This window comes from Microtus pennsylvanicus, chromosome 5 (genome assembly GCF_037038515.1).
Source record: "Microtus pennsylvanicus isolate mMicPen1 chromosome 5, mMicPen1.hap1, whole genome shotgun sequence".
NCBI classification, from domain to species: Eukaryota; Metazoa; Chordata; class Mammalia; order Rodentia; family Cricetidae; genus Microtus; species Microtus pennsylvanicus.
In genome coordinates, this window is record NC_134583.1 from 115,891,842 (window position 1) to 115,915,080 (window position 23,239).

At 40.2% G+C, this 23,239-nt stretch overlaps 1 protein-coding gene across 2 annotated transcripts in view; it reads left to right on the top strand.

Annotated features, from left to right (window-relative positions):
* The window catches only part of Tnks2 (tankyrase 2), a 59,934-nt gene extending 38,263 nt beyond the window's left edge, over positions 1–21,671 (top strand). Inside the window, exons 18-27 of one of the 2 annotated variants that reach the window (XM_075973914.1) lie at positions 423–611; positions 3,407–3,659; positions 4,570–4,652; positions 7,205–7,325; positions 9,459–9,556; positions 10,989–11,063; positions 12,666–12,771; positions 15,361–15,547; positions 18,811–18,967; positions 19,478–21,671. In XM_075973914.1, coding sequence (XP_075830029.1) covers positions 423–611; positions 3,407–3,659; positions 4,570–4,652; positions 7,205–7,325; positions 9,459–9,556; positions 10,989–11,063; positions 12,666–12,771; positions 15,361–15,547; positions 18,811–18,967; positions 19,478–19,540 — 1,332 coding nt within the window. In that variant the 3' untranslated portion in view covers positions 19,541–21,671. The remainder of the gene's footprint in view (positions 1–422; positions 612–3,406; positions 3,660–4,569; positions 4,653–7,204; positions 7,326–9,458; positions 9,557–10,988; positions 11,064–12,665; positions 12,772–15,360; positions 15,548–18,810; positions 18,968–19,477) is intronic. The other variant, XM_075973913.1, reaches the window with a different exon arrangement.
* Positions 21,672–23,239: the final 1,568 nt, after the last annotated feature.

Sequence of the window (23,239 nt, forward strand, 5' to 3'; positions counted from 1 at the left end):
AGGCTACTAGTTTGTACATTTATATTCACAAGAATTAGTTAGAAATTACTGAAGTTGTATTACTTTATTTTCCTATATTAGATTTTGAACTGTAATTCTTAAGCAACTACCCATAAGTCACAATGCTGAGAAGAAGTAGCTTTACTTTTTATTTCCAAAATAAGTTTGAAAATAAGAAGGTAGGTAGATACAGAGCCAGGATTTGTTTTGTTTTGAGACAGATCCTCTCTACATAGCTCTGGTTGTCCTGGAACTCACTGTGTAGACCAGGCTGGCCTCAAACTCACAGAGCTCTCTGCCTACTTCTGCCTCCTGAGTGCTGGGATCAAAGGTGTGGACTTCCATGCCCAGCTCAGAACCAGTTTCTTAAGTAAAGTGCTATAAAACATTTCCAACTGTAACAGGAATATTTTCTTTTACAGCATGTAGACGTAGCAGCTTTACTGATAAAGTACAATGCGTGTGTCAATGCCACGGACAAATGGGCTTTCACACCGTTACATGAAGCAGCCCAAAAGGGACGGACACAGCTTTGTGCTTTATTGTTGGCCCATGGAGCTGATCCTACTCTTAAAAATCAAGAAGGACAAACACCTTTAGATTTAGTTTCAGTAAGTGATGGGCTCTTTGAAACTCAGAAAGTTCAAGTGACATGCATAAAATGTCTGCATGGTTTTAGCCCAAATTTAAATTTAGGAGTCCTTTGGTGTTGTGATAAGTAGATAAATTATTAGTCAGTTATTGTATACTTTGGATATGGGAAAAAGAACAGCAGTTGGGAAATAAAACAGGCCCCGGTCCTCTATAATTTTGTTGCAGTGCATAATACTATAAATTGAATATTGTACCAACTTACCCAGTTAGTACACCTCAAGGTGTAGTTGCAAAGCCTGCTATTAGCAGAGATTCTGTGTCCTTCCTTGCTGCTTCTTCCTATTGTTACTGTTGACCCTACAAGAGCTATCTATGTGAGAGCCAGCTAGATGGCTCAGCTGGTACAGGCGCTTGCTGTCAGAGCTAACAGCCTGGTAGACCCACCTGGTAGAAGAGAGAGCTGCCTCCCACAAGTTGTCTTTTGACCTCCACATGTGTACCTTGGCACACATGCATCCACACACATACATGCACCCAAAATAAATAAAATTAATGCTTAAAAATATATTTTAAGGTTTATAAAATAAAGTGAGGATTTTTCTTTCCTTCTCTTTTCATGGCCACTCATGTAGGAGCCTCCTTTTTAACTCCCAAATCTCTGTCAGTCACTATTCCTTGCCTTTGCCACCAGAGCAAAGCAGAAGGAAGGAAAGTTTTGTCCTACCTGGATATAGTCCCGGCTAACCTGGAACTTGCTGTTTATCAGGCTGGCCTGGAGTTAGTTGTTGGGGATTTTTATTTGTTTGGTTTTTTTAAGATTTATTTTTATACATACGTGTGCGTCTATATGTGTTTATTTGCACCACTTGTATGCTGATGCCAGAAGAGGCCAGAGAATGTCAGATTCTCTGGAACTGGAGTCACAGGTTGTAAACCACTTGATGTGGGTGCCTGGAAACTGAATCTGAGTCCTCTGGAAGAAAAGTAAGGGTTCTTAACTGCTGAGCCATCTCCAGCCCTTTCACCCATCTCTTACCTACCCCTCAGTATGCTGGGATTACAGGCATGTGCCACCATACCTTGTAAGAAACATTTTGAAATGAGAAATATAATGTCTTCTATGGAGAGACTATTCCAACCAGTTGGCCAACTAACTGATTTAGTTTGGCTGCATTTAAAGAGATGTTCCCCAGCAGGCTAATTACCAAACCTTATTTGCACAAGGATTTCTTGGAAATGTCTCTTTGGTTCCAAACTGATTAAGAAGGAAGCATTTAGAGTTTATTCCTCCCAAACATTGATTCACCAGATATAATTAGTGGCAAGAAAAATAAAATGCTCTAGAGAATGCTAGAGCCTAGGGAGATGGCCAGCCAAGTAAACTATAATAATAATAAAATAATAAAATGCTCTAGAGAATGCCTAGAGCCTAGGAAGATGGCCAGCCGAGTAAACTACTTGTTGCACTTGTGTGAGAACCTGAGCTTGAATTCCCAGAACCCACATAAAATCTGGATACATAATATGAGCATATGTGAAAGATAGAGTTCCCTAGAAACAGAAGGGTTGACTACCCAGCTTCACAGTAGTGATGAGACCATCTCAATCAAGGTCAAAAGTGAGGATCATCACCTAAGACTCCTAACTCCACAGATTTATACACACATACACACATACAGATTATACACATATCCACAAAATCAAATTGTAAAGATGGTTTTAGGAGAGTGAAAGCACGCATGAGCTGTAGAGCTGTAGGCCTGACTTGCTGCTCCAGCCCTGCTACTTACAGTTGCAGTCTTGCTAGTGGCCTAGTCTGTAACGTTTAGAAGCATCATCAATAGAGATAAAATATATCTGGTTAATGAAATTAAGCATTATAATAATATCTAAAGCCTTTAGATTCAGGTACAAAAATGTACCCAATAAATGGTCTTTTTTATAGATAAATACTATATACAAACTGTAAGGTCAAGAGATACACAAATTGAAGAGAAAGAGAAAGGTAAGGGTGTGGACATTATAAATGACTAACCAAGAAAGCATCCCTGTTGATTATGACTTAGTATCTTTTTATATATTGTTTTTTAATTGTTTATTGGGGAGAGGAGGCTTGAATATGCTTCAGTATACCTGTAGAAGTCAAAGAATAACTTGTGGGAGTGCATTCTCTCATTATATCATGTGGGAACCAGGGGTCAAACTCAAGTCATGAGGCTTACTGGCAGTTACCTTCCCTCTGGGCCATCTCTCCAGCCTGTTCCTTAGTTTATTATTTCAGCATGGTAAATAATTGTACCTCATTAGTGACGCAGGTCTAGCACTGAATTTAGAGACTGTTCTTTCCTAGCAGTTTGATTAAAATTATCTTTTACAAAAAAAAACAAAACAGGGTTTTCTCAGTTTTGAGTAATAAATCACTGTTTTCTAAAACCTACAAATGGTTCTGTTTTCTAAAGTTTTGTATAGGTTGAATTGCTAATGTAAGAGTTACTGTATTAGGGTTAAAGCTCTTTTTCAGTTAGTAGTTCTGTAATTAATTTCATTGCCTTTTGGCCGTGATGTCAAAATTCGCATGTTGTTCATTGTACTTTGCATCGTTTAGCAGTTTGTTCACTTTGACTGGAAAGGGTGCTCTGAATTACATTTTCTATTTAGTGACAATTTAGCTAGCTGGGTATCAGCCTGTTTGTTTCACAACAGACCCAGTGTGAATATGCTAGGTTGTCCCGTTTTTACTGCATCTTATTAGGCACAGAAGAATTGTAAACCTTGTTTGTAACAGACTTCATCTCCTTGTAATGTGTCCCAGGCAGACGATGTCAGCGCTCTCTTGACAGCAGCCATGCCCCCCTCTGCTCTGCCTTCATGCTATAAACCTCAAGTGCTCAATGGTGTGAGGAGCCCCGGAGCTACCACAGATGCTCTGTCTTCAGGTCCATCCAGCCCTTCAAGCCTTTCTGCAGCTAGCAGTCTTGACAACTTATCTGGGAGTTTTTCTGAACTGTCCTCAGTAGTTGGTTCAAGTACAACAGAAGGTGCTGCCAGTTTGGAAAGAAAAGAAGGTGAGAAATTCTGTAAAAATAACTATAGCTCATATAGTAGCTCCATGTTTGCCATTTAGAATGGTAGGAAATTGTCCTTTCAATCTTAAATACAACTCTTTATATGAAATAAATAACATAGCCTGAGCATAGTCACATTTTATTTTCTTCTATTAATGATGTAAATAGAATTCCTATAGAAACTCAGTTCAAGTTGAAAGTTGGTGAACGTGGTACTGCGACCTATTATATGTGTGTGCATGCATGTGTGCAAACTTGTGCCATGGTGTTTGGAGGTCAGAGGGCAGCTTTGAAAAGTGGGGTCTTTCCTTCCCCCTTTGAGTGGGTTCCAGGGATTGAACTTGGGTTTCCAGGTTTGCAAAGCACGTCCCTTTTACCCACTAAGCCATCTCCCAGCCCTCCCCATTCTTTAGATGTCAATTTTTACCAGTCAGATTCATCTTATCTTACTCAATACAACATTTAAAACTTTTTCATTAGTTTTGTCATAAAGGAACCTGAAGGCTGATTTTTTTTCTTTTTAAAGATAAGGCTAAAAGGAAATTTTTAAATGAAAATAAGATGAGAAATATTTAAACTTGAGAAAACCACTGCTTAACTTCTTAAGCCGAGCATGATGATACACACCCAGACGTGCCGATTTCTGAGTTTGAGACCAGCCTGGTCTATAGAGGACTTTCCAGGCTAGCTAAGGCTGTGTAGTAGGACCTTTTCTCAAAACAAAAAAAAAAAAAAAAAAATAGGTTTACAGGATTCTTGTTAGTTTTTAGTATAGCATAAGTGGCTATTAGTATTTTTGCTTCTTTGATACATTCTTCACATATATAGTAACACAACAGAGCTTTTATGTTTACAGTGTTGTTGTACATTATTCTTATGTGGAATTTTGTTCTGGACTTTTTCCTCCCAGATCCAGGAGTAGATTTCAGTATAACTCAGTTCATAAGGAATCTTGGGCTTGAGCACTTAATGGATATATTTGAGCGAGAACAGGTGAGTTGTATTGTTTGATTTAGTGCTTCATAGAAACTCAAAATCTGGAAAATGCTTGAAATTACTTAAACCGTATAAGCTATTCGGAAATGTTTTAATAGCGTGTCTGCTGTGTTTAGGGCTAGGTACTGAACCCTGGGCCTCCTACATGCTGAGTGTACTGTGTACTAGTGATCTATCTGCTGCAGCTCTGAGAGTGTTAACACACAGGAAATCAGTCACTTCCTGATTTGGCTTGACTTTGGGGTCTCACTTAGTTCAGTATGTCTGAAAATTGACAGATGTAGTAATGGAACATCCTCTTTGATAACATGGTTGCCTGATTCAGTCCTGAATTAAGTTATCTTTGAGCCGTTTCTTCAGTTCTGTAATCCAGTCACTACCCACTCTAAGCCTGACAGTGCTCTCTACAGTGGACAGGAATGTGAATGTGCCAGTTCTACATTTAAGCTTTCTGAGTAGCCAGTTTGCACACACCTATCCTTTTTAAGATTTATTTAATGTGTTTGAATGTTTTGCCTGCTTGTATGTGCACCACATGCATGCCTGGTGCCTATGGGGTCAGAAAAGGATGTCAGATCCCCTGGAACTGGAGTTTGGATGATTGAAAGCCACTACGTGGTTACTAGGAACCAAATCCCAGTCCTCTGAAAGAGCCACCAGCTGTGTCTTAACCAGTGAGCTGTCTCTCTAGCCCTCCATGTACTTATTTGTTGTCATTGCTTTTGTGATTGTTCAGAAATTATAATTACTATAGACTTGAACCTGCAGTGAACTGCAATCTAGTTAGGGAGGTAGAGCAGAAACATGAAAATTTACAGTCTGACAAAGATTTTAGTAAATTTAAAGAAGAAAGATATTACTGTTAACTGGACTTATTAGGGGTGGCTTTATAGAAGTTGTAGAAATGAAACAAAATTAATGGCTTCAGTTTCATGAAGCAGGAATGATTTATTTTTGGTAGGAGTTTCAACAGTGATGCAGAGGCACTGCTTAGCACAGTTCACACCCTGAGGAGCCTGCAGGCACTGTGTAAGGCTTAGATGGAGAGCAGTCCACCCCTGAGGAGCCGTGCAGGCAGGCACTGTGTAAGGCTTAGATGGAGAGCAGTCCACACCTGAGGAGCCGTGCAGGCACTGTGTAAGGCTTAGATGGAGAGCAGTCCACACCCTGAGGAGCCGTGCAGGCACTGTGTAAGGCTTAGATGAGAGCAGTCCACACCCTGAGGAGCCGTGCAGGCACTGTGTAAGGCTTAGATGAGAGCAGTCCACACCCTGAGGAGCCGTGCAGGCAGGCACTGTGTAAGGCTTAGATGGAGAGCAGTCCACACCTGAGGAGCCGTGCAGGCACTGTGTAAGGCTTAGATGAGAGCAGTCCACACCCTGAGGAGCCGTGCAGGCACTGTGTAAGGCTTAGATGGAGAGCAGTCCACACCCTGAGGAGCCGTGCAGGCACTGTGTAAGGCTTAGATGGAGAGCAGTCCACCCCTGAGGAGCCGTGCAGGCACTGTGTAAGGCTTAGATGAGAGCAGTCCACACCCTGAGGAGCCGTGCAGGCACTGTGTAAGGCTTAGATGGAGAGCAGTCCACCCCTGAGGAGCCGTGCAGGCAGGCACTGTGTAAGGCTTAGATGGAGAGCAGTCCACACCTGAGGAGCCGTGCAGGCAGGCACTGTGTAAGGCTTAGATGGAGAGCAGTCCACACCTGAGGAGCCGTGCAGGCAGGCACTGTGTAAGGCTTAGATGAGAGCAGTCCACACCCTGAGGAGCCGTGCAGGCAGGCACTGTGTAAGGCTTAGATGAGAGCAGTCCACACCCTGAGGAGCCGTGCAGGCACTGTGTAAGGCTTAGATGGAGAGCAGTCCACACCCTGAGGAGCCGTGCAGGCGCTGTGTAAGGCTTAGGTGGAGAGCAGTCCACACCCTGAGGAGCCGTGCAGGCAGGCACTGTGTAAGGCTTAGATGAGAGCAGTCCACACCTGAGGAGCCGTGCAGGCACTGTGTAAGGCTTAGATGGAGAGCAGTCCACACCCTGAGGAGCCGTGCAGGCGCTGTGTAAGGCTTAGGTGGAGAGCAGTCCACACCTGAGGAGCCGTGCAGGCACTGTGTAAGGCTTAGATGGAGAGCAGTCCACACCTGAGGAGCCGTGCAGGCACTGTGTAAGGCTTAGATGGAGAGCAGTGGTGAGAAAGTACGGTGGAAGGATGGAATTTGAAAGGACGTTTATGACTGAACATATTTTGCTCCAACTTTTTGAGTTTAACAGATGATTTGTTTTCCTATCAAAGCTATTCAAAAATATTCAGAATAATAAGAAATGGAGCTATAGAGGTGGCCACGGTTTGATTCCTAACAGTTGTCTGTAACTCTAGTTGTAAGGGATGGGGAGGTTGTTATAGCCTTTTGTAGCTCCCAAGAGCAGTGCATGCATGAACATACAGACAGTACATTCATATACATAAAATATATCTTAATAAAAATGAATATTATAATAATATAAATCTATAAGTGTCTACCAAATAAACATTCTGAATAATTTTATTCTCTTTTATAAGATCACCTTGGACGTGCTAGTTGAGATGGGGCACAAGGAGCTGAAAGAGATAGGAATCAATGCTTATGGACATCGACACAAGCTGATTAAAGGGGTTGAAAGACTAATCTCTGGACAACAAGGTATTTCATTTTGATAACTGGTTGACAGTTTAAGTGTTCTATAAAGGTAGCCTCAGTGTAACACTTCAGAAGTCATATGACAGGCTCTTTTTAGTAGGGTTTTTGAACAAAGATAAGGCCTCTATTGATAGTTAAAACTTCCTGATGCTACTGTTAAATATATGACCCAAAGGAAAATCCCTTGGCTCATGCAGAAATTTTAAGATTATGGTAGCTCCTGGAAAATGGGAAGATATAATTAATGAAGTTACACTAGCTCTAAGGTGTTAAAATTTTAAAAGCTCTGGAGCATGAGTGTCTTTCTTATATTAACATACTAGATAACAATTATATTAGACATATGGTAAGATATGTAATGATTTAGAGGCTAGAGAGATGGCTCAGCAGTTAAGAGCTCTGGCTGCTCTTCCAGAGGACCCAAGTTAAATTCCCAGCACCCATATTACAGGTCACAACTGTCTATAACTCCGGTTTCAGAGGATCTGATACCTCACACAGGTAGACATGCATGCAGGCAAACACCAATGCACATAAAATAAAAGTCTTTTTAAAAAAAGAAGAATTTTCATAACGTGTTAGCTGAAGGAAAATGCAAATTACATTCACTCAACAGATGTTAGCACCTGTGTGTACCAGAGCTAAATAAAAAAATGTGAATTAGCCGGGCGGTGATGGCACACGCCTTTAATCCCAGGACTCGGGAGGCAGAGGCAGGCAGATCTCTGTGAGTTCGAGGCCAGCCTGGTCTACAAGAGCTAGTTCCAGGACAGGCTCTAAAGCTTTAGAGAAACCCTGTCTTGAAAAACAACAACAACAAAAAAAAAAAAAAAAAACGTGAATTATTTTAAGGGTCAAAACCACATTTTTTACTTTCCATTAAACTGAAATGGGAGTAAAATAGGAAAGTAAGGAGAGTAGGGGACAGCAGAGCTTGGTGGTTTCGTAGATACTAAAAGATAAAAACTATATTACAGATGTGGCAAATAAATTACAAGGATTTTGTTTGAAACTCTTAAAGAATTTGTTATCAGTAATCAGGTAGCAAACTTTATGGACTTTTATAGGATGGTTTTTAATTTCCTGGTGCTGTTCAAGTCTCCATCATAACTCTTCCTCATAGTTACAGAAAGTGAAGGGATTAGTTTATTAAAATAAAAGACTGAACAGCTACTAAAAGAAGTAATTTGAAGAGTTTATAAACTCATTAGCAGTAAGGGAAAGGGAATTTTCATAAATAGTCCCTAAAACTGCTATAACCTGTTAGTTATAGTTACTTGAGGGACTGAAGAGATGGCCTAGCAGAGATGGTGTCCTGATTCTGCGGAAGACCCAGGTTTACATGGCTACTTGAGCTCATAGAGAGTAGCTGGAATAGATCCAGCTCCCAGGTGTCCTCTTCTGGCCTCTGAAGGCATTGCACATACATATATACCTGCAAACAAACATACAAATGAGTCTTTAAAAGTTAGTGTGCAGAGGTAAAGTTACAGAAATGGCTTAGTGGTTAAGAGTACCTGTTGCCTGATTATGAGAACCAGAGTTCAGACCTCAGAACCCACATAGCAATAATAAGCTGGGCAACTGCCTCTAACTCAGCTGAGGAATCTGATGCTGGCTTCTGAACTCTATACATAGACACATGCGCCTACACACATATAGATCGGTATACACACACACTCTCTCTCTCGCTCTCTCGTAGTCTGAATATAATGTGCTATCATGGTTTTGATCCTGTAAGAGAAAGAGGATATATGCGTTTATAAACATACTTTCTTCTTAAAATTACTTCCTTTAGTAACTGTTCAGTCTTTTATTTTAATAAAGTAATCCTTTCACATTCTGTAACTATGAGGAAGAGTTATGATGGAGACTTGGTAGAAAGAATTTATGAAGTCCAGATGAAGCCTGTGTTAGTAAATTTTGACAACTGTAATATGTTTACATAAAGTTCTATATAGCCCTGGAGAAAGCTGGGTGAAGTGTGTGCCTGTCTGCACTTTCTGCATTTTTATAAGTCTAAATTATTATGAAATTAAGATTTGGGGGAATTGGTAGTATTTGATAAATCATGTGATTGTTTTGGGTTGGTGGTGTTTTATTGTCAGTTTTTTACTTCTAAATTTTATTTCATAGGTCTTAATCCATATTTAACTCTAAACAACTCTGGTAGTGGAACAATTCTCATAGATCTGTCTCCTGATGATAAAGAATTTCAGTCTGTGGAGGAAGAGGTATGTTCATCACGCTTAAGAAAATGGTCATGTTGTTGACTCAGTTGTGCTTCCTAGACATTTCCAGATCTATTTGGATGTGGGATTTTTGTTTGATTTTTGTTGTTTGTTGTTGTTTTGTTTGTCCCTCTTGTCACCACCTAAAAAATTTGGAAGTATTTACAATGCATTTCTCCCCCACATACACACTCCTTTTAACTTAATTTACGTATATTTTCCATTGGTGTTTTGCCTGCATGAGTGTCTGTGTGAAGGTGTTGGTTCCCGTAGAATTGAAGTTACAGTTAGCAACTGCCGTGTGGATGCTGAGAATTTAACCTTGGTCCTCTGGAAAAGCACTTAGTACTCCTAACCACCGAGTCATCTCTCCAGCCCCCTACAATGAATTTCTTTTTCTTTCTTTCTTTTTTTTTGATTTTTCGAGACAGGGTTTCTCTGTAGCTTTGGAGCCTGTCCTGGAACTAGCTCTTGTAGACCAGGCTGGTCTCGAACTCGCAGAGATCCGCCTGCCTCTGTCTCCCGAGTGCTGGGATTAAAGGCGTGTGCCACCATCGCCCGGCTACAATGAATTTCTTAATTAGCCTTAATTTTAGGTACTTGGATTACTACTTCAGCTAGTGTGGAACCAGAATTCTGTTGGAGAGGACTCTCATTTGAAAATAGTGCTAGTGTTCACTCCCTTTACAAAGTGAGGGAGCTCAGGCAGTTCTCAGCATGTAGATAGTGTTAACACACATACACACCCCTTTGTGATTTTTTTTTTCTTTTTCTTTTTTTGAAATAAGGTCTCAATATGTAGCCCTGGCTGTTCTGGAGTTCACTCTCTAGACCAGGCTACCTCTGACTCCCCAGTGCTGGGATTAAAGGTGTGTGCCATCACATCCTTCTGGAGAGTCCTCTTTACACTCTGATGTACATGTGCTTCATCTGTGTAAATTAAGCACAGATATAAAATTGAGTAAGATTTACTTCTAAAGCTCATACTCTAAAGAAAATATATATTATGTTTTATTTAGGCTAATATCAGCACAGATAAACCATTGTTTTGCTTTTATGTTTAACGTTTTTTATTCTCTTCTTAGTTTTCATTATGTAACTTTTCACCTATAAATATGTTTTTAGGATGCTCAGTGGTCATCTCTAGAAGATAATGCTCATGATAATCCCAGCCCTCGAGGCAGAGGCAGGCAGATTTCTGAGTTCAAGGCCAGCCTAGCCTAAATTCTACAACTTGCAGAGCTACACAGAGAAAAACCCAGTCTCGAAAGAAGAAAAAAATAATACTCATGAGTTTATAGAATTTTTGTCTTTTCAAGAAAAATATTAAAACTTATCTTGGATTCTCAAAAAATAGGAACAAATGAATCAAAACCATGTTCCCCAAGTCAGAATGGCAAAACTAATGTCTATGTTTTCGATTCTTTTCCATCAGATGCAAAGTACTGTTCGAGAGCACAGAGATGGAGGTCATGCAGGTGGCATCTTCAACAGATACAATATCCTCAAGGTAACAGTAAAGTATTAATTTCCATAGCCCCAGCTTTAAGTGACTGTGGTAAGAATATAATGATCTGTCCAGCAGAGTGCTCTTTGACATGACTTCAGGCACTACTGAGGGGAAGACTGTGTCCTCCAAAACTTAAAATTCTCAAAAGCTCTCTTCATTTTTTCTTTTCAGACAGGGTTACACTATCTACTTAGGCAAATCTAGAATTTGAGTCTCCTGCACTAACCTCCCTAGTGCTGGAGCTAAGATCAGATGTGTGGGCCACCATGCGTAGCTTTTTTTTTTTCTAAAATTCATTTATTTTTGAACTGGAAAGATGGCTCAGAGATTAAGAGCACTGGCTGTTCTTCTAGATGTCCTGAGTTCAAGTCCCATCAACCATATGTCTGCTCTCAACCATCTATAAGGAGATCTGATGCCCTCTTTTAGCATGTAAGCAGGCATGCAAAAAGAACATTGTATACATAATAAATAAATCTTTAAAAAAATATAGTCATTTATTTTTGGTTAAACATGGTGGTGCATGCCTTCTAATGCTAGCACTTAGGAGGTGGAGACAGTCAGATCTCTGAGTTCAAGGCCAGCCTGGTCTACAGAGCAAGTTCCATAACAGCCAGGATTACACAGAGAAATCCGGTCTTGATAAAACGAATAAAAAATAAACTTATTGAAGAGTGTCACTATGCCTTGAAGTGGATACATCCTTTAGATTAGTCAGCACTAAGGCTTACTTAGTTGGCTTGATTGTGTCTGCTACAGTCAGATCATTCAGGCAAAGGGGAGCACTTATCTAAGGAGGTGTGTGAACTGTGAAACCAGGAGAGAAGCTGATTTCTAAATTACTATGTTCAGTTTGAAAAAGCTGCATTTCCTCCTCCTCAAAGGTATTTCAGTACAATATTTAATTGTGTGTGTGCATGTGCTAAAATGGCTTTATTTTCATTCTAATTTATATATAAATAAGGTCAGTTTGTGCCATGTATGGTCCTTGATTATATCTGTTACCAGTATTTTGAATTTTTTTATTTTCTTTCTTATATTTTTTATTTATTTTTTTGAGCCAATACTAAACTGTAGCTCTGATGTGTGCTCTTAGGGACCACAGGTCCTGTAGCACTTAGTGCTGGAATTGTCCATTTGACCATAGAGAACTCCGGTAGGAACTGGAGGAAAAGGGATTAATAGGAAGAAGGGGGGGTAACGTGTGGTGGGTCGCTAGTTCAAATCATATTTGTGGTATTCTGAGTCTGATCAAGTCAGGAACGCAGAGTGCCTTGCTCTTTTTCTTCTCTACGGAGTTTAGCATATCTGAGGTATTTCAGTGATGATTTTTATTTAAGTAATACTTGCTATTTTGAGTAATTTTAAAATTGAAGTATTTTGTGCAATTTTCAAATATTCGTGGCCCCTTCATGGTCATGTGCAGTCTTTTTGTCCTTTGGAAAAAGCTGTTACTGCATGTAAACTCACAGATACACACTGTGTGCACAAGCACATACATGTGAAGGTCTGAGGACAGCTTATGGGAATTGATTCTTTTCTAGTTGTGTGGTATTTTTTGGTAAGATAAAAAGAATTATTTAATTTCCCTGGTTTTTAAAGATTCAAAAGGTTTGTAACAAGAAATTATGGGAAAGGTATACACACCGGAGAAAAGAAGTTTCCGAAGAAAACCACAACCATGCGAATGAGAGGATGTTATTTCATGGTACGTTCTCACCTGGCCTCCTGTGATTGTGTGTCGTTACTGCTGTGGTTGTCGTTGTTGCCCTCTTTTCTTTCCTTTTGAGACAGCATTTCTCTGTGTAGCCCTGGCTGTCCTAGACCAGACAGGCCTCAAACTCGCAGAGATCTACCTCCCAAGTACTAAGATTAAAGTCATGTGTCACCACTGCTCAGCAACTTACATCTTCTTAATTAAGATATTGTTCCTATAACTTTTACATTTGTGTTTATATTGTGATAGTGAACATTTTTATAAATTAAGATTATCCCGTTTGGAGCCAGCAAGATGGCTCATTAGGTAAAAGCCTTATCACAGAAGCCTAATGACCTGAGTTCAGTCCCCAACATCTGAGGAAGGAGAGAAGTAAGTTCTGAAGTGCGTGCTGGCATGCAGGCAGGCACACACAATGAACGAGAGAGAGACAGAATTTTTAGTGAATTCCCTTGATAGGAAAAAGCAGAAATCAGAGTGCTAGCCTGTTGATGGTGGTGCACGCCTTTGATCCCAGCACTCTGGAACTGTTGCACAGGGAAACCCTGTCTTGAAAAACAAAACAAAAAAAAGAGTGCTGACCATTCCTTTCTTTTTTGTTTTCTTTACAGAGGTTTGATGTTTAGGTCACTCTGAAAAGTTGCATTTTACTTATAGCTAGTTAATTAGATAAAGACATGAAAATCATCTGTGTAGATTGAATACATCCTATTCTATTGTTTAGTTTTGAGAAAAGTTCTCACTACCAGCGCACAGGCTAGCCTAAAATTGACAAAAATCCACCTGCCTTTGGCCCTCATATTCTGTTTGTGTCAAAACCACATTTAACCTCCTTCTAATCTTAAAAAAAAAAAGCAATTGTCTTTGAACCCAGAGGTTACTGGAAATGCTTCTGGGACTGAAAGCATCATGATTTGTCATGCTTAAAAAGATGGTTTTATTTCCTGAGTTGGCAGGTGTTGGTATTTTCAGGTTTATTGCAGAGCTAAATATAGGTTTTTCACATTGTTTATCAAAGCCTTTGGGTATCTTACCCACAGGCCCTTCAGAAACTATAAAGATTGATAAAAGTGTTAAGCTTGACAGTCTCCTATTAGAATAGTTATAACTGGACAGATTCCTGTACTCATTCTAAAGCCATAAAAGGTCATGACAATAATTTCATGACACTTATTAACTTGGTGTTAACTTATTACTTATTAACTTGGTGTTATAATGAATGGATTATCTTGTTTTGGATAACATCTCTTGTAGCCAAAGCTAGCCTCAAACTGTGTGTAGTGGAGGATGACCATAAACTTCTGATACTTCTGTCTCTATCTCCCAAGTGCTGGAGTTACAGTCATATTCCACCAAGTCTGTTGTTGAATGTTTTTTGTTGTTTCTTGTTTGTGTGTGTTTGTGTGTTTTAAACTAAACATAATAAATGGTGAGTTTGTTTGTTTTATTTTTTGGAGTAATTCAAAATATACCTCTTTACAATATTTCTGTAAAAGAAAATAAAGTATATTTTCTTTTCTCTTAGTGAATAGACTACTGGTTTTGTTTTTAAAGATTTATTTATTATGTATACAGTATTCTGCCTGCATGTATGCCTGCAGGCCAGAAGAGGGCACCAGATCTCAGTCATAGATGGTTGTGAGCCACTTTGTGGTTGCTGAGAATTGCAAGACCTGATTGTATTTGTTTAGCTTTGCTATTTGAAGTGAACTGTGACACTCTCAGTCCTGGATTTGTTTATGTTTGACTCTGGAATTTGATAACTTTTACATCAGTTATTTCGAATAATATGTTGGGGTTTTGTTGGGTTTTTTTTCGTGATTGAATCTGTCCTTTAGCATCTTAACTACAACCCTATTAGAATTTCTGTTACTACTAGGAATCCTTCTCTAAAAATAACAAGCCAGGTTCTGAAGAGCCAGCTTAGCAGTAATGAGCACATGCTGCTGTACCTCCTGCTTGAGAGACTACAGCACCTCTGTCCTCTGCAGACACCTGCACGTGTGTACACCAGACATACACATAATTGAAAATAAGTATTTTTTAAAAATTTAAAAATGGCACCAGGTGGTAGGGCAGACAGACATCTTTAATCCCAGCACTCAGAAGGCAGAGACAGGTGGACTTCTGTGAGTTTGAGGCCAGCCTGGTATACAGAGTGAGTCCCAGGACAGCCAGAGCTATTACACAAAAAAAGCCTGTCTCAACAAAAATAAAAAATTAAAAAATGGCAAGCCAGCTGATAGTGTTTTCAATAGTGGTTCATGTTCAAGAATTAATATTCAGGGGCCAGGTATGGTGACAGACACCTTTAACTCAGCACTAGGAGTTAGAAGCAGGTGAATATCTAAATTCAAGGCCAGTCTGGTCAGCATAGTGAGTTACAGGACAGCCAGGGCTGTGTAGAAACACACTGTCTCAAAAACAAAGAATTTAACGTTCAGGGCTGGGTGTGTGACTCTGTGCTTGACTGGCATGCCCAAAGCCCTGAGTTTAATCGTAGTTTCTTAGAAAAGTTATCTTACCAAAAGCTTTAGTTTTGCTTTCTAAGTTCTTATTTCCCACCTATTTGTATTTTAGGGTCTCCTTTTGTGAACGCAATTATCCACAAGGGCTTTGATGAAAGGCATGCATACATAGGTGGCATGTTTGGAGCTGGAATTTATTTTGCTGAAAACTCTTCCAAAAGCAATCAGTATGTATATGGAATTGGAGGTGGCACTGGATGTCCAATTCACAAAGACAGATCTTGTTACATTTGCCACAGGTGAGTTTTTTATTACTTCTTTTGGTAATAATTAGATGAAAACTGATTACATATTTGAGAAACTTGAAGGGCAAAGCATATCTGACAATGTGAAGGATCCAGATAAAACTTTGTCTCCTCACAAGTTAAAATAATAGCTAATATTTGCTGGAGGATCTGAATGGGCCAGCATGAGTCTAAGCATTTATTCAGTTTCTCATTTGAATGCTTGTACTTCATAAAGAATGCTGAGGTGAGCTGGGTGGTGGTGCACACTTTTAATCCCAGCATGGGGGAGGGGCGGGGGAGGCAGAGGTAAGCGGATCTCAGTGAATTCGAGGCCAACTTGGTCTACAGAGTGAGTTCCAGGACAGGTTCCAAAGCTACACAGAGAAACCCTCTCTTAAAAACAAACAAAAAATGTAATTACATTTATTTGGGCTGGAGATGGTTCAGCGGTTAAAAGCAATGACTGTTCTTCCAGAGGACCTGGCTTCAATTCCCAGCACCTCACAACTATAACTCCAGTGTCAGAGGACCTGACACCATCACACAGACATACATGCAGGCAAAGCAGCAATGCACATGGTGATGGTGAATTATTTGAGCCAGGTAGTGGTGGTACACACCTTTAATCCCAGCACTTGGGAGGCAGAGGCAGGTGGATCTCTGAGTTTGAGGCTAGCCTAGACTACAAAGCAAATTTCAGGATAGCCAAGGCTACACTTAAATACCCTGTCTCAAATTAGAAGCCCTGTCTTGAAAAACCAAAAAACCAAACAAAACAAAAAAGGATATGGAATAGGAAACTTTGGGGGCTGGAGAGGTGGCTCAGTGGTTAAGAGCACTGGGCTCCTCTTCCAGAGGTCCTGAGTTCAATCCCCAGCAACCACGTGGTAGCTCACAGCCATCTGTAATGAGATCTGGCATCCTCTTCTGGTCTGCAGGCATTCATGCAGGCTGAACACTGTATACATAATAAATAAATTTAGGGGGGTGGTGCTGAGGTGAGCCAGCAAGGTAGTGCACACCTACTGTCCAGCTGTGTTGACAGATGAGAATGGCACGTTAGGAGTTCAAGGCTACCTAGGCAAACAGAGCTAACCCTAGCTCACGCAGGAAAAAATAGCCAGACATGGTGGAACATGCTTTGCCATTAATCCCAAAACTCTTGAGTCAGAGGCAGGTGAATCTCTGTGTCAAAAGAGAGGCAGAGTGGTGGGGGGGAATCCACAAATGCTGAGTAGAAGGTAACATTGAGCACTAAAGAGACTGTTATTAAAGCCTTTGAATATTGCGGACTTGTAGATTCCAGAAAAATCTTGTTATCTATCTAGGCATGGGGTTTTGGGTTTAGTGCCCATCAAATACACTCACATAAACACACAATGCTATTGGTTGTCTAGTTACTAATTTTATGATAATTCCTGTAGGAATTCTTTTTCATTATAGTATCCTAAGCCTCTTTCTAACATTACATCCATAAAATGCTTTAATTCTCTTTAGAACGTAGTTATTAAATGACATTCTACTTTCCCTCTTTTAGTTAGTTGCCTATTCTCAGTTCTTTAAATCATTTAGGTAACTTAACCCTAATTTATAAAATTTTTGTAGGCACATAAAGTTTCTTTTGCCATTTGAGAGATCAAATAACAGTTACTAAGATTTATTCCACAGTTAGGGCCCTGATTTTTCAGGCCTGGGCAATACATTTCAAGCCTTACAATATGTCAGAATTACCGTGAAAGTTTGTTAAAATGCAGACTGCTGAGTGTAGAGAAGAGGCACAACAGTAAAAAGAACTTACTCCTACAGAAGACCAAGGTTTTAATTCTTTTTGCCCATGTGGTTCACAACCATCTGTAATTCCCAATGCCAGGAGATCTGACACCTTCTTCTGGCCTCCTTGAGCAGGCATATACATCATACATACATACATACATACATACATACATACATACATACATACATACAATATGTGTGTGATGTTTTACCCTTTGGGCTTTTTGAGGGACCCACCACCCAGCTCCCAAATAAATCACATACAGAAGTTTATTCCTAGTTATGAATGCCCAGCCTTAACTTATTTCTTGCCAGCTTCTCTTAAATTATCCCAACTACCTTTTGCCTCTGGGCTTTTATTTTTCTCTATTTCTCTATACCTTTCTTTACTTCTTTCTCCATGGCTTGCTGTGTAGCTGGGTGACTGGCCCCTGGTGTCCTCCTCCTCCACTCTGATTTCTCCTTCTATTTATACTCTCTGCCTGCTAGCCCTGCCTCGCTATTGACCATTCAGCTCTTTATTAGGACCATCAGGTGTTTTAGACAGGCACAGTAACACAGCTTCACAGAGTTAAACAAGTGCTGCATAAACAAAAGCCACACACCTCAAAATAATATTCCCAACACAAATAAATACCCATACACATAATATAAAAATCTTGAAAAACAACAAAACAAGCATGCAGACCTCTAGGCCCCACCTCTTGCATGGCTGGGATGAGGCTATAGCACTGGATTTTCCACCAAGTTCCTGGGTGAAGCATTGCTAGAGCAATACTTCTGTCTAGGCACCATGTTTAATCCCTGGCCTGGGAGGCAGAGACAGGCAGATCTCTGTGAGTTCAAGGCTAGTTTGGTCTACAGAGGGAGTTTCAGGACAGCCAGGGCTACACAGAGAAACCTTGTTTACAAAAACAGAAACAAAAAATAAGAATTAATACTCCTTTCCCCACATCATACCCACACATAGAAAGTCTCACTTTACTGGTTTCCTGTCTGTCTGCCTCCCTCTCTTTCTCCCCCACCCCACTCTCTTGCTATCTCTTTCTTTGTCTCTCTCCTCCTGCTCCCCCCCCCCCACATTGTATGTGTGGCGAGGTTGGGGGACGACAACACAAGTCTCACTCTATCCCAGGCTGTCCTCAAACCTCCTGCCTCGGCCTCCTGAGTGTTAGTATTCACTAGGCCCAGCTTTTCTGCCATTATTTCCCCTACGTTTAGGCTTAGGTTTTATATCAGGAGGTACCTTCTGGGTATGAATTACCATTTTTGTTTTGGGTCACAAATCTGTACTGTTTAGGGGCTACAGAATTTCAAATTCTATAAATTGAATGCTTGAGTTTGACTTATCTTCTGTGCAGTGTTCTCTGGCTCCCCTAAGCTGTTGTTGGAACACAATACTTACTGGTTGTCTGGAAATAGTTATTGACATAAAACTTCACTGTTCTGGGTTTGTATGTTCGATCTGTTTTCAGGGTGAAATTTTCCTTTTCATGTTTTAGGCAGCTGCTCTTTTGCCGAGTGACCTTAGGAAAGTCTTTTCTGCAGTTCAGTGCAATGAAAATGGCACATTCTCCTCCCGGCCATCACTCAGTCACTGGGCGGCCCAGTGTAAACGGCCTGGCGTTAGCCGAGTATGTGATTTACAGAGGAGAGCAGGTACTTCATTTCTGTTTGTCTTCAGCAGTGTGTGGCTCTTACATGTTGCCTTAACTGGATTTGGGTGCGGGGATGATAATTTCAGGCTTGGATATTTACAAATAAAATATTTGGCATAGATTTTCAAAATCAGAAAAAAAAACGTTGATAAACCTATCTAACCTGTTCAAAGTTTGTCGGTCATTACTGGATCTTTTTCCCCTTTTTTCTATAAAATTTAGCAGTGATGTTTAATTCTTTCTTGCTGTCAGTGACAAAACCCTATTGAAGTGCTGGTCTAGAGCAGCATCCTAAGTCAGAGTTGGTGGCAGAATTCCCTCAGATACTGACAGCAGCAGACATGACTTAATACCCACCCTAGACCTGCCTGCTGAGAGGACCTAAAGGAGCAGAATCAGGGTGGGAATATTTCGAGAAATATCCCCAGGTAGTTCTGGTCTGCGGACTCCTCAAGGTTTGGAATGCTTATGCAAGGACACCTTAACACTTGAACTAATCTTTCTCTTCCAGGCTTATCCTGAATATTTAATTACTTACCAGATTGTCAGGCCTGAAGGTATGGTTGACGGCTGAAACCAATTCCACCAAACCTAACGTCCCGAAGCAGCTGATGGCCTCTTAAGGTTCACTCCTTGGCTGGAAAAAAAATTCATCCTGGCTACAAGCCTGTGGCAAAAACGATAAAAATGTGAAAGAAGCTTAACATTCTGACTTGATAAAGCTTTAATAATGTACAGTGTTTCTAAGTATTTCCTGTTTCTCAGCACTTTAACAGATGCCATTCCAGGTTCAACTGGGTTTATCTGTACTAAATTATAAACAGTTAACTTGAATCTTTTATACATTGTGTATTGATTCTAACAAAAATGGTGATGCCCTCAACAGAACTCATTTTACTAATCAGTCCTGTGTTCTTTAAAACACAGCATTTACACTGAATACAATTTCATTTGTAAAATGTAAATAAGAGCTTTTGTACTAGCCCGATATTTATTTACATTGCTTTGTACTATAAACTGTTCTAGAGCTGCAGCGGTTTACAGAGTATTTTCATATGTGTTGCTCATCTGTGTTTTCATCTGTCATCGCCTGAGTGATCGCCACATTTGATTCCAGAGGCTGCTGGGTTGCTGGTGGAGACTTAGTGGGAAAACATTGATTTATCAAATTTAATTTGCCTGATGGAAGCATTTCTCTCACAAGAAATACTTTCTCATTTAAGAATTTTGTGGCTACTCTGGGAATTTCTTTTGTGATGCCTTTATATCTACAAGGCACACATTCCAGAGAGCTCTGGTGGGGACTGGTGGGGACTCATGGCTCAAGAAGCCTTTTCAATGGCCTCAAACTCGAGTTCTTGCTTTAGAGAGCTTTCTGATGTTCTGAACATCAGAGCACGCTCCCGCAAGGTTTCAAGAGGCCTTGGCTCTGATCTTGGAATGTAGGTAGAAGTTCAGTTTTAGTTAAGGGGAAGGCAGTCCTGAGCAATTTCCCAATCAGTTCTAACGACCTCAGTCTAAAAGGGAGGAATAGTGAGTGGGAGTGGGTCTTTTCTTGTCTGTCTATCTATCTATCTATCTATCTATCTATCTATCTATCTATCTATCTCTATCTCTTTCTTTTTTTTTTTTAAGTTTTTCTTGATCTTTTGGTTGTATTTATGGCCAAGTCTACTCATCATGAGTAAACACAACCCAGAACCATGAGTGTGAGTATATCCGTCTATGGGCTGTGGGTAGCCTCTGGAATGGACAAACCCAGTGCTTCCTACTCCTGCCAAGGCATTCTGCCCAGTTGGAAATACGCCGTCACGGGCTTCTGTTCAGCATGGCAGCTGTGGGAGAAGTTACTTTCCATGACAGGCCACTCTAGACTGTTCTAATGTAAGCCCTGTAATCATCGTCTTGCACAGAGGCCTACCTTCCTGCAGTACACTCAGAAATCAAGGAGAGATTTTACCCACCTAAGTCTTTGTAAATGAGGATGTCCTCTTTCCTCTCTGCAACACTTTATCTTTGTTTCACATTTACTTGTCTCTTAATTAACTGCTCTTTATAGAAACTTGTACATATAGTTGCTCAAAAGTCAAATTTATTGTCTATGAATTAAAAGAAATGTATTTCTGGATTTATTCCTCTGATGTAAATTAAGGATTAAGTGGTTAAAATCTGATCTGGAAGTGCTTTTATATAGCTCTCTGTTAATTACAAATGTGATCCTAAAATCATTTCTTGAAACATAAAAAGAGTATGCCAAATTTTATAAAATTTTCAGATTCTGTAAGGTTTTGGGTTTTATAGTTAAAAGATAGTGAAATTATTTAATGGGTTTTATATTTACATACTTCTCAAGTTTGGCCTATATTATACTCTGCGTGGATCTGGAATTGTTTCTCATGTAAAATCATGTTGTTGTGAGCTGTGTTACCTCCTCTAACCCATTGCTTACTTGTGTTGTTTTCCACTGTGGTAAATGCGCTAGCATGGCAATGTTTATTGGGAGCTGGGAGTTTGGGGGTGTGGCTTAGTGCTTTGCATGAAATATCTTACTTTATAATGATGGAATTGTTTTTTCTTTTGCCTTGTGATTTTTTTTGAAGTGAATTTAATTTGTGTGCGTGGTGCTCTTCCGCCCATCTGTCTCACTTGTATCACATTCCATGCCCTCACTTAATTCTTAATAAACTGTTTACTTGTTTTCTGGGTAGCATGATAATTACTGGAGTAGTGTAAATGTGTTGAATGGTCCTTGAGAAATTCATTGAGATTATAGTAAATCATAATTTCAGGAAAACAGTGTATTTTGAGTCTGATAGTGTCAGGGTGCAGCATAAATGTAAAATGTTGACTGTTGTGGCCGTACTTATTCAGATCTTTATGATAAAAGTAAGATGTGTTTGAACGTTTACACCATCCGAGATGACGTTGGTGGTCTTAAAAATTCATGAAATTCAGTCTGCTTAGCTTATAAAGAGAAATATATTTTTGTTTTCTATGTCAAAAACATTCTTGATAAGTTTCCGAATCTCAGTCATATTTTTTCTCTAGAAGGAAAAAAAGTGGTGTATTTTCTATTTCCGTGTGCTGATGACCTGTATGCAATCAGTCCTCAGTGTTCCATGAGAAGAGAGTGCTGGTACAGGTATCCCCAGTCTCACTCTGAAGTCTGTTTAAGCTGCTTTATCTTCCTGCTTCATCTAAGATGATACTGAAGTGTTTGCTTGCTGTTTCCTGAGTGCATGCCCACGTATGATGTGATCCAGTTGTTTGCAGGTTAAGGAAAGAAAACTTGCAAATAAATTTCCCAAAGCTTTTAACAATTAGTTCTCGACTGTGCCTTTACCCCCTGTCCTGTCCAGTTAGCAGACTCCAGTGATGGAAAGTGTGCAGTGGTCCCTGGAGAATACTGCCTTTCACCGCCCCCTAAGTCCCTGGACACACCCTGTGTTTCCTGGCCTACTGGGTTGTGGCCTGAAATAGTTACTACTATTACTTGTCCTCTCCACTTAGGCACTCGCTCACAGCTGCTATTCCTGTAACATGGATGCCGGGAGTCCTAGCATGATGGGCCAGCATACACAGGAATCTACAAAGTGCGCTCTGCTAATGGGCTCTGTCTTCACACTCTGTTCCATCCAGTGGAAAAGGGGAAAAAGAGAGGATGCCACTCAGTGGTAGAGCAATTACCAAGCAATAAGCAAGCCTACCCAGCACTATCAAAAAAAATTAATAATGCAAATTTTTAATCTTTCTTTATAAAATTATTGATCTGCAAAAGACTAGAAATTATAATTTGAGTTAGGTGTGGTGGCACATACCTCTAATACCAGCACTTGGGAGGCAGAGACAGGCTGATCTCTGAGTTCTAGGCCAGCCTACAAAGGAAGTTCCAGGACAGCTAGGGGTACACAGAAACCCTGTGTGGGAACTGGGGTAATTTGAAAAGTTTTAGGACCAGGTGGTGGTGCACACCTTTAACCCCAGCGCTAGGGAAGCAGAGACAGGTGGGCAGCCAAGCTTGAATGGAGGAATGAATCGGCCAGTGTCGAGATGAGCAAATAAAGGCTGATCGCTGGGATCCACATGATGGGAGGGAAAAACTGACTCTGTGTTGCCTTCATGTGTACATGTGCACATTCACCCATCCCCACATCTCATGTTCACACAAAATAAAATGTAATTATTTTATTTGTTTAGATTTTTTGAAACAAGCCTTCTTAGTCCAGGATGCTCTCAAACTCAGTTCTGTCTCAGCCTCCTTTGTACTAGGATC